This window comes from Protopterus annectens, chromosome 7.part0 (assembly GCF_019279795.1).
Source record: "Protopterus annectens isolate FY-2018-M chromosome 7.part0, PAN1.0, whole genome shotgun sequence".
NCBI classification, from domain to species: Eukaryota; Metazoa; Chordata; order Ceratodontiformes; family Protopteridae; genus Protopterus; species Protopterus annectens.
Genome location: NC_056739.1, coordinates 1,599,749,656 through 1,599,762,203, shown reverse-complemented (window position 1 = coordinate 1,599,762,203; position 12,548 = coordinate 1,599,749,656). Strand labels below are relative to the sequence as shown.

Sequence of the window (12,548 nt, the reverse complement as noted above, 5' to 3'; positions counted from 1 at the left end):
ATAGCTGGCTCAATGCATTACCAATTCTCTGCACTGCCCTTTGGCTTATCTACTGCGTCTAGGGTCTTTACAAAGTGCCTGGCACCAGTAATTACTTTCTGCAGACAAAGAGGAATTCAAATATATCCTTACTTGGACTGCCTTATTCAAGCAGAGAACAAGAGCACTCTACTACAACATCTGGCATTTGTAAAAACATTACTAGCAGGCCTAGGGTATACAATAAACGAAAAGAAGTCAAAACTCGTATCCTCTCAAGAGATAATATTCCTGGGTGCAAGCTTAAATACAACTGCCCAGATGGCTTATCTCATGCCAGACAAACACAGACAACTGACTACTTATGTCAAAATGTTGCCAACAAAGACCCAGCTATCTGCAAGAAAAATTCTGCAGGCCTTGGGCTTCATGGCATCCTGCATTCTGCAAATTCCATATGCAAGACTGCATATGAGGAAACTTCAATGGTGTCTAAAAAGTGTTTGGACTCAACATTGCCACAGCCTGGAAACAATAATTACCCTCATCCCCTGCCTGCAACAGGAGTTTCGATGGTGGGCAAAAGCCTGTCACCACAACACAGGACAGCCATTCACCCTACCCACAGCCAGGCATACATTGACAACAGATGCATCAGATTATGCCTGGGGGGCCCATATGGCAGGAAGATGTATTCAGGGCACATGGTCCGCAAGTCAAATGCATCTACATATCAATCAAAAAGAGATGCTAGCAGTTCAAAATGCCCTGACAGCCTTCAAGGATCTACTTCATCCAGGACAGGACAACTACTGATAAAGACGGACAATACCACAGTCATGTGGTACATAAACAAGCAAGGGTGCAGACATTCCTACCCCCTCTACAGACTAGCCATGAACTTGTGGGACACAGCATTGACTTACCGAGTACATCTGCAAGCACAATTCCTGCCAGGAAGGATAAATACTCTGGCAGACAAACTAAGCAGAAACCTAATGGATCCCTACGAGTGGAAATTGGATCCACAAGTCTTCAGCATGATAACAAGGAACTGGGGATGCCCGGACATAGACCTATTTGCCTCTCCTCACAATTGCCAACTACAAAGATTTTGCACAAGGACTTATCACAAGCAAGCACAGAAAGTGGATGTTCTATCTTTCAGCTGGAAAGACCTAACAATATATGCCTTTCCTCCTCTTCCTGTCCTCCCCAAGGTACTCCTCAAGGTCAGACAAGAGAAGCCAAAAATGATCCTGATTGCCCCAGACTGGCCCTGCCAGTACTGGTAACCAATCCTAAAGAGCTTGTCCCAATGCCCAGCTTGGACACTACCTCAAATTCCTCACTTATTGACTCAACAAGATAGTCAGATACTGTACAGCCAACTCAGGACCCTAAACCTGGCAGCATGGCGGATAATGTAGCCATTCAAGACACACCTCTTTCTAAAGCAGTTATGGATGTTATTTTGGAGGTCAGGAGGCCTAGCACCAAAAAATCTTATGCAGAAAAATGGAAGAGATTCTGTGCTTGGAACCAGGCACAAGGTATTGACACGATTGTTCCAAATATTCCTCAGATTTTGCAATACTTAACTGAGATGCTGGATAAAGGCCTTTCTTTTTCATCCATTAAAATTCATGCCTCTGCCATTTCAGCTCATTACAATACAGAACCACCTATTTTTTCTCATCCATTACTAAGGCAGTACCTCAGAGGGGCCAAAAACATAAGACCCCCAAGGAGGGCACCAATACCTGCATGGGACCTCAACTATGTCTTGGAAAAACTTACACTGCCTCCCTTTGAGCCAGCCTCTGCAGCTGATATAAAATTCTTATCCTGGAAAACAGCTCTGCTCCTAGCAATAACCTCCGTTAGATGAGTCTCAGAGTTACAGGCATTCATGGCTGTGGAACCTTTTATCATTTTCCATCCTGACAGGGTTTCTCTGAGGACAAACCCTACATTTATGCCTAAGGTAGTGACCAGTGTGGCCCTTAACCAAACAATTCACTTGCCTACCTTTTACCCACACCCACAGAATAAAGGTGAGAAACGTCTGCATTCTTTGGACATTCACAGACAGCTACACTTCTACTTGGACAGAACCAAAGCTTTCAGAAAGACTGAACAACTTCTAGTAGCATATGCTACAGGATCACAAGGAAAGCCTATCTCAAAGTAGACTATTTCAAAGTGGATAGGCCACTGCATTCGTTTCTACTATTCACAGCATGGCAAATCAGTGCCTAAGGGCATTAGGCCACATTCCACCAGAGCAGCAGCCACTTCAGCAGCCTTCCTCAGAGGAGTACCAACCAAAGACATATTAGAGGCTGCAACTTGGAGTTCAGTGCATACTTGTACTAAGCACTATCACTTACCTCTCTATTCTAAATCCAGGGTAGGCTTTGCCACTGCAGTTCTGCAGGGCCTGATAGCCTCTCCTAATCCTATTTAGCACCAGCCTCCCAACCATAGCTTTGGGATTCAACCTAATTGTAATGACTGCAACAGTGAAACACAATGAACATAGTACAGTTGTGTACCTACCATAAATGTAGATGTTAGAGTGTATTCACTGTTGCAGTCCAGGTTACCCTTCCTCCATCCCCCTTTTCCTTGCTGGGACTTATCTGTACTTCTCTGTTCTGTACAACTTATTTGGTGTATTTGCTTGTAGATGAAGGGAAAGTTGTTTTTTGGTTATGCATGCTTTTTGGCATTAGTGAGCCTATCATTTTAGGGGCACCTGACACCTGGGGCAAGAAAAACTGAAGAAAATGGCATCGGCTGCATCTTTTATACCCCTGGCGCTCTGACGTCAGGGAGGAGGCGACAGCAACCGACGCCGGACCTAGACTTTGGAACTCAGGCCAACTGCGGGTAGCCTGCCAGCAGGATAACCCAATTGTAATGACTGAAACAGTGAATACACTCGAACATCTGCATTTATGGTAGGTACACAACTGTACTGTTTGCTGAGCTCATCCATATCAATAGATGTTGTTACCTAACTTTCTTTGTACAACTACTATATGGCTGGATAAGCCATTACACCCACATCACTGTTAAGTCAGTTTATACAGATGTGAAAGAATGCTGTGGAACATAGCACTGATCTATATTCATTATAACAAAGGCTGTAAAAAGCAATAACTTCTTTTGTAGCAGTGAGATGGACACCACATAGAGTACACTCCTTTTTGCACTTTTTAGTATCAAGGTTTCACATTTCTGTGTACTTTCATTTAACTGTGTCTTTTTTCTTCCTCAGTTATGTTTTCTTCTCCTGTTTACCCTGATTTCCTATCCTTATAGATGGTTCAGAACTTATGAGAATTGATGATGATGATGATGATGATGATGACATTTGCATCAGCAGGTACTCTTGCATGTGTTGTGCAGGCCTGTTGCAATGCGTTTGGTGAAATATTTTGTGTGCAGGTGGACATTTCTGAAGCACAGACTAATTTTCAGTCTTCTGACATGTTTTCTTTTTAGGAGAGGATGGACCTTCTCAGATGGGCCTGGAAGATTTAGCAATGTTCAGAGCCATTCCCACTGCCACAGTTTTCTACCCGAGTGATGCTGTGTCTACAGAAAATGCTGTCAGACTTGCTGCACAAACAAAGGTATGGCTATATGCATTCATGTTTCAGTCTGAGCAGGGAAGAGAAGAAGGCCTTAGGAAGACTTTCAATGAATAGAACCATTTGGATAAAACCAGCAGAGAAATGTAGGAGTGGTCACTGTTCTGGGCAGAATACATTATGAGAAGCTACTATGTGATCACTCAAAAGGTATTGAGACCTGTAAGGAGATCTTTTATGATTTTTTAATGATGTCCAGAAAAAAACTTTTTCAGTTTATATGTATGTGGGTCTTAGTGTCCTTTCAGCACTTGTTATATGTTGAGAGAAAAATAGAACAGAACAGATGCGATATATGGTTTGCCAAAGCTTCTTTAACATACACAGAATCCACCCCTACCCCAGTTGTCAGTATACCTTAATAGACTTTTCAGAGTTTGTTTGGCATAGTGTTTCAAATTCCTTAACAGGAATTTTTTTACAGATTAAATGGTTGTAATGAGTTTTGTTGTTGCCCATGTAGATTCCATGATTTTTGTAGCTGATTGGCAGTCCCATTATATACTGGATGATACACATGGATATCGTGTAGGCCATATAAAGATTTTTTAGGAATACCTGCATCATGTCATTTTCCTGTGGAAGGGAAACAAAGAGATGTTCATCGTGCATACAGCTGCAGTCATCACACTTGGGTTATCTGCCGTCAGGCGGTCCCTCGGTCAGCCAAATTCCAAAGTCTTGGTCCAGCGTCAGTTGTCGTCGCTTCTTCCCTGACGTCAGAGCGACAGGGGTATATAAGAGGCAGCCGACGCCATGTTCTTCAGTCTTGCCGCGCGGTGCCTGAAGCAGAAGCAGTTTGCAAGTGCCAGTCGGCCAGCTCCTGAGATTTACGAAAAGTGTTTCAGCCGAAGTCTTCTTTAAAGCTAAGTACCCCGTTGGGGAAACTTTTCTTGCCTCAGTCCGATGACAGACAAAGTTAATAATTGCATTTCTTGTGGGAAGCAAATACCGCATAAGGATTTTCTCTCTTACTGTATACCTTGCTTAGGGCCAGACCACGACGTCTCGGCCTGCCGTTTTTGTGCTAGGTTTAACAAGTGCACTATTAAGCGCCGGGCGGAGTTCGCCCTTCATTATTTTGTTAAAAAATTTAATTATATCATGTCATCGGATATGCCGACGCCAGTTTTAGCCAAAAAACGCAAGGATAAGGACTGACATCCGAGGCCTGCACCGAGTACTGAGACCACACTAAGGCCGACTACCGGTTCTCCGGTTCTCAGCGAGGTGCCTACGCAGCCCCTGACTACCGATGACACTATTTTACCGGCTACTTCAGTACCTGAGGTCGCAGGTTCCTCGGCCTCCATTCCCACTGCAGATACCGACGCCACTCTTGGTGGAGAAACGGAAAGTTTAGCAAGGCCTGCCATTTCTGAAGGCGTTTTCAGGCCTACCACCTTCTCTATTAAATCGTTCACTAAATCCAAAGCTCCAGTGAAACTTAAAAAACAAGGTCCTCAGACCCCCTCTCAAGGCCCTATGCCTAAAAAACAGATGCTTAAAATGGCTGAGGATTTGATTACCCTTATCAGGGGTTCTCAACCCCCCTTAGACAAAAGGCCCAGGTTGGAGGAAGACTTCCCTTCCTCAGACCAAGCTTCTATTACCTCAGACCTTTCCGAGGACCAGGACTATGCCTATTCCCCATTTGAAGACTCTGATGCTGAGGAGTCTATTCCGTCGCCCCCCCCCCCCCCCCGAGGACTACTCTTTTGGAGAACCCTACATACATTGAGAGAACACTTCCACTGGGAAGGCCAAGATTACTCAGCTTCCAAGAAAAGGCTCAGGGATTTTCTGCTGCTTCCCCAGCATAGGTCCCTGGCTATTCCTCCTGTTTTAGATATTTTGTATTATGTGTACGCAGAAGCCAGTCTTAATCCAGACTCCTTACCTCCTGCCCCTGTTAAACCAGACAGATATTACCGGGTTCCTGATTCTCACCAGTTCCTTTATAAAAGTCCTGCTGCTGACCCAGAAACTATTTCTCAGGGCCCCAAGGGGATTAAGGCCTCTACTGCTAAAAACCCTTTACCTTCAGAGAGAGATTCCAGAGCATTAGAAAGGTGGGGGAAAAAGGTGTACACATCAGCCACATTAACCATGAGGGCATTAAACTGTCAATTTCATATGTTAAAGTACCAGCAGTTCTTGCTATCTCAGCTGAAAAGCAAAATGACACAATCAGAACAACCAGATTTGAAAGAGTTGCAGGATTTGTTGCATGGAGCAGAACAAGTGGGGAAACATACTTTACAGTGTGGCTTTGATGCTTTAGAGGCCTCATGTAGAGCTGCTGTCACGGGGTCTGTCATACGTAGACACGCTTGGCTCAAAGAGCAAACCTTGCCAGATCATGTCAAAGCAAAATTATTAGATGCACCACTACAAAAAGATGTACTGTTCAGTGTTAAACCGGCAGAGGTTCTAAAGAAAATGGAGGAAAAAGCTAAATCTATGCAAACATTTAAAGATTTCTTGCAGGTGCAGCCTCCACGCTTCAGCAGAAACTGGCCTTCAAAAAATTGGTCCTTTCCAGCCACGGACAGACCCCAAAGGGGTAGATACAGATGCCTAAGGGGTAGAGGACAGCCTCAAAGATCTTACAGAGCCAGGCAATGGCAATCAACAGCCCCAAGAGGTGGAGAAGATAGACCACAGTCATTTAGAAAACAGACGCAATGACTTTCCCCTACGCCTGCCAAACAAAGCTTTAATGGCAGCACCTTTGGGCGGAAAACTGGCCTTATTTTCAAAAAAACGGCACATTGTTACAAAGGAAAAATGGATTCTGGATATTATACACAGAGGCTACAGATTCCACTTTCACACCCTTCCAAAAATGAGGGGCATGCCAAACCTGCCACAAACTCAATGGGCAGAGGCACAAAAGCTAATTTCCGCTCTCATAGATATGAAAGCAATTCAAGAGGTACCTGCAAAAGAACAAGGTCAAGGTTTTTATTCAAGGCTATTTCTGGTACCAAGGAAGGACAAAGACTGGAGACCCATCTTAGACCTATCTATTCTAAACACATATCTAGAGGTACCAAAATTCAAGATGCTCACACTACAGCAGCTTCTTCCCATGCTGGGCAAGGAGTCTTGGCTGGTAACGTTGGACCTCAAGGAGGCATACCTGCATGTCCCTATCAGGCAAGATTGCAGAAGATACCTCAGATTTCTTGCAGGTTCAACCCATTATCAATTCTCTGCATTGCCCTTTGGCTTATCTACTGCGCCCAGAGTATTTACGAAATGCCTGGCATCAGTAATTGCTTTCTGCAGACAACGAGGAATACAAATCTACCCATATCTGGACGACTGCCTGATCCAAGCGGACAGCAAGGACATTCTACTGCAGCATCTGGCTTTTGTAATAAAACTGTTAAATTGCCTGGGGTACACAGTAAACAAAAAGAAATCAAAACTAATACCCTCTCAACAGATTACTTTCCTGGGTGCCAGCTTGAATACAACGACCCAGATGGCTTACCTCACGCCAGACAAACAAGGGCAACTGTCTCAATACTTCAACAAAATGGCAACTTTAACCAGGCTAACTGCAAGGAAAATCCTGCAGGCTCTGGGGTTCATGGCATCTTGCATCCTACTAATACCATTTGCAAAGCTGCATATGAGGAAACTACAATGGTACCTAAAAAACTTATGGTCTCAACACAGACACAGCTTGGAAACAATTTTACCACTCATTCCATGCCTTCAAAAGGAATTTTTGTGGTGGGCTCAAGCATGCCAAAGAAACACGGGTCTCCCTTTCTGTATACCACAAGCAAGGCAAATCATCACAACAGACACCTCAGACTACGCCTGGGGAGCACACATGGCAGATCAGTGCATCCAGGGAAAATGGTCCCAAAAACAGATGCACCTACACATCAACCAAAAGGAGATGCTAGCTGTGCAAAATGCTCTTATGACCTTCAAGGACCTACTGCATCCGGGCCAGCTATTAATAAGGACAGACAACACCACAGTCATGTGGTATATAAACAAACAGGGAGGGACACATTCATACCCCCTGTGCAGGCAAGCTATGACCCTGTGGAACACAGCACTGGAATTACAAGTTCAACTACCGGCACAATTCCTGCCAGGGAAGGAAAACACACTGGCAGACAACTTAAGCAGAAATATGACAGACCCACACGAATGGAAGTTGCATCCTCAAGTCTTCTCAAAGATAATTCAAGCATGGGGACAGCCAGACATAGATCTTTTTGCCTCCCACAGCAATTACCATCTGAAAATATTCTGCTCAAGGATCTATCATCCACAGGCCTGGAAAGTGGACGCACTATCTTTCAATTGGACAGCATTGACAGTCTATGCCTTCCCGCCTCTACCTCTCCGGCCCAAAGTCCTAGTAAAAGCCAAAGCAGAGAGGCCACAAATGATTCTCATTGCTCCAGACTGGCCACGACAGCACTGGTATCCCCTCCTAAAGAACCTGTCACACTCTCCACCATGGCGCCTACCTCAGGTTCCTCTTCTGTTGTCCAAGCACAACTACAAGATTATTTACAGCCAGCTCAGAACTCTAAATCTAGCTGCATGGAAAATACCTTAATTTGCCAACAAACCCTCCTCTCCAAGGAGGTACAGGATGTCATCTTGGAGGCCACGAGACCCTCTACTAGAAAAACTTACTCCGCCAAATGGAAAAGATTTTGTTCCTGGAATCAAGCAAAGGGCCAGAATCCTTGGGTAATAAATATACCTCACATTTTACAGTACCTAGCTGAGATGCTAAACAGTGGGCTTTCCTTCTCTTCCATCAAGATCCACGCTTCAGCCATTTCAGCACAATACAATACGGATCCTCCTCTATTCTCACATCCTCTATTAAGGCAGTTCCTCAGAGGGGCAAAAAACATAAAACCCCTACGGAAACCACCAGCTCCAGCTTGGGACCTCAACTTCGTATTGGAGAAGCTGACACTGCCTCCTTTTGAACCGGCCTCTTCAGCAGAGCTACAATACTTGTCGTGGAAAACAGCTTTGCTTCTGGCTATTACCTCAGCACACAGGGATTCGGAGCTACAGGCCCTCATGGCTGTGCAACCATTCATCATTTTCCATCAGGACAGGGTCTCCTTACGAACCAACCCTACCTTCATGCCAAAGGTAGTATCCAGTGTGGCTTTGAATCAGACTATTCATTTACCTACCTTTTATCCAAATCCCCAGAACAAAGGGGAGAGGCTACTCCACTCCTTGGACATTCACAGGCAACTTCGTTATTACTTGGACAGAACAAAGTCATTCAGGAAATCTGAGCAGCTCTTTGTGTCCTATGCTACAGGTGCTCAAGGAAAGGCTATTTCCAAACAGACTATTTCAAAATGGATAGCCCACTGCATACACTTTTGTTACTCATTTCATGGAAAGTCAGTGCCTGTATACATCAGATCCCACTCCACCAGGGCTACAGCTACTTCAGCAGCTTTCTTCAGGGGGGGTCCCTACCAAGGACATTTTGGAAGCAGCTACTTGGAGTTCAGTGCACACTTTCACCAAGCACTACCACCTTCCACTATACTCAAAATCTAGAGTGGGCTTTGCCACAGCAGTCCTGCAGGGCATTCTAGCCCCTCCTAATTCCGCTTAGTACCAACCACCCCAACTTAGCTTTGGGATTCTACCCAAGTGTGATGACTGCAGCTGTATGCACGATGAACATAGTACAGTTTTGTACCTACCATAAATGTAGATGTTCGAGTGCGCATACAGCTGCAGTCCAGGTTACCCTCCCTCCATCCCCTCTCATGACAGGACTTAGGACAAACACCTCTAACATACATCCAACTTGGGGTATTCCTATATGGTGTGTTTGCTTGCAGCTACTGATTGGTTTTATCTACTTTTGCTAGTTTGCATAACATCATGTATTGCCTACCTATTTGGGGGCACCTGACATCTGGGGCAAGAAAAACTGAAGAACATGGTGTCGGCTGCCTCTTATATACCCCTGTCGCTCTGACGTCAGGGAAGAAGCGACGACAACCGACGCCGGACCAAGACTTTGGAATTCGGCCGACCGAGGGAATGCCTGATGGCAGATAACCCAAGTGTGATGACTGCAGCTGTATGCACACTCGAACATCTACATTTATGGTAGGTACAAAACTGTACTTTTCTAACCAAGTTATAATTGTATTTAAATCAAAAAAGTGATTCTTTACAATTCAGGGGAAGTTCATTCAGTGAATGTATTCAGTTCCTAGATACTAAAATAAGAAATTTAATTTATTTCACAATTTGAGAGAATTTGTTTGTATACAAAATGGTAGAGATAAATACAATTTTCATTTTTCCAGTTGCCGTCTACTCCACACTAGAAGCAATATCCCTTTCACTAAATTTCAGAGAACTGTAGATGGTGCTGAAATGAAGACACTAGATACTAAGTTCTTCCTTGTGACACAAAGACTTTTGAATAGGGGTTACCCTTATTCAACATAGTGTAAAGCCCTAAATATGTTAGATACTAGTGCCATTCCATTATATTGAAATTCATCTTGCAGGTCCCCAGAATAGCAGGTAATCTGTTTATTCATCTTGTACAGGAGTCTATTTTGGATTTTGAACCAACACTAATGGAGATGAAGTTAATTTAGTTGTTAATGTTCCTGATGTTCAACCAACATAGAGAATTATGATTGGGTCCTCAGCCATATCCAGCTTTTCTATGTGTTTGAGACATGGATGCTAAGAAATCCACCATGAAACTCCCATATAAAGAATTGTAAATATAACATTTACCCTGCCTCCTACTTTTTATAGTTTTCAACAACTTAAAGTAGGCAAAAGAAGTGCTGATTAAAGACATAATATTCCTCAGCACTGCACTATGATGTCATGTGTGTTATAACAATATCTTCTTTTAACAACCTAGTAAAAACCCAAGCATCATGTAAAAGTTATTTTATAGCCTGCACCCTGTAATCAAAATCATTGTATTATACTAGCTGATGTAAAATATCTCTCAACAGTTTCAGAAGAAAAAATAATTTGAATTTTTAAATTATAAGATATAGAGAACTGCAGTTCCCTCTACACATCACTAAAATTACATTTCTTTACTAAAGACCTAAACTCCCACACACAATCATCATGCAGTAGCTATGCTCTGTCCTTCACTAACATGACCATCTATTGTATTCTGCTTTCTCCACCCCACTGCCCGAATCTGAGGTCCAGATTCACTCAGAGCAATGACTATGCTAATCTACAAATTAAAAGCACTGTTTTGTGTAGAGTTGGTGCTATAAATACAGCATTGTAATTATTTAAATTTATTTTGTTATTGTGTTCATTATTTCATGGCCTATGAACATGAGTTTGTGGTTAAACTGGTATCATAACTGTAACAAACAAGTTATACCTAGTACTTCATTGAAACATTGTGTAGCATTATTATTGCTGTCTAAACTACTGTTGTTTTATAGTCTTGGTATAACAAGGTCATGACTGAAAAACACTCCTTATGGTCCAGTTCACTCACCCGTGAAATAAACAAGTAAATAAATAGAAATTTGAAAATGGGGGAGCAACAGATGATGAGATCGTCAGCACAGAGTATTTTGCAGCAAAAGGTATATTGTTTATAAAAATGAGGAAGGCCTAGTACTGTATCTAGTGCTGAGTCTTGAGAAACAGCAAAGAAAGAGAAATTCTCAGGACAGCATCAAGAACAGTATGTCCCTGTTTCAAAATAATACTGCTTGAATGCTTGATGGAAAAAATGAAATGACTGCAGCTTTCTCCTAGTGAACGCTAGCTCAGCAAAGTTGCTGTAGTGTGTAGGGTAGCACCCCTGCTTTAGTTTTACATTTCTTTAGTGTGGTCCAATTCTTATGCAGACAATGCTGGAAGACTGGCATCAACATTTTGTTGGAAGTTAGGTTGACAAATGGAGGGATAAAATGTCTCCAAAATCCAAAAGCAGAGAGAGAACACAGATGGACCATGCTCAACAGGGAGAAGTGAGTCTTATTTTTAAAAACTGAAGCAGAATGCATAATCTTTCCAGAATAGTGGAGTTTAGCGTGTTGGAAGGTAAGTTGGGTGAGCAGAGCAGCAGGAGGCTTCAATACCTCAGTTCTACATACTTAGCAGTAGAACTTGAGTGCACATTAATGAATGCCAAATTCAACTGACCAGAGCTGATGTTCAGCAGATTTCAACAATATGTGACATGTAGACAAAATAGGGATTTTCACGTGTGCTGCTCTCCTCTTAATGGCATACAGCCTACTCTGCAGTATTACAACCTTAGAGATAGTATATTATGTGGAAGAGTCTTTATTTTTGTTAATTTAATTTCCTTTGTTAACGCTGTAAATGAACTAGACCGTAACATTGGACCATTTCAGCACAACCTGGACCAAATGGCAACAACAAATATACTGCACTCTATACATAAACAAGAACAAATTACATAAATACACAGTAGTGAGCTATACATACATAGCTAATAGCATGGCATTTCATTTTCCTTAAATATAACCTGCCTAATAAATTTGAACAGTAAAAATTACATCCATTGAGAAACAGAACAAGAGAAAAATAATGGCTATGAAGATAAAGATAATGATGATGATTGTCTCCCGATATATCGCCTAGTAAAATAAATGTTTACAGATTTTCAACGTTAGATCAGCTGTCATGAAATGCGTTCCTGAGTCACAAACAAATGAAGGCAACTACTAGTCCTGTATGTGTATACATAGCCAGCTTTAGGCATCAGCAAACCCTGCGGTCGCTGTGGGCTCCCTGTTCTGGGGACCCCCCAACCACAGCAGGTTATCTTATTTTGATATGTCTGGCCAATCAAGTAATCATTTGAAATGTTGGGGCCCACTAGAGCGAGTCCCA

At 42.8% G+C, this 12,548-nt stretch overlaps 1 protein-coding gene across 1 annotated transcript in view; it reads left to right on the top strand.

Annotated features, from left to right (window-relative positions):
• The window catches only part of TKT (transketolase), a 326,482-nt gene that overhangs the window by 267,869 nt on the left and 46,065 nt on the right, over positions 1–12,548 (top strand). Inside the window, exon 10 of the mRNA XM_044078154.1 lies at positions 3,493–3,623. Within this exon, the coding sequence (XP_043934089.1) occupies positions 3,493–3,623 (131 nt within the window). The remainder of the gene's footprint in view (positions 1–3,492; positions 3,624–12,548) is intronic.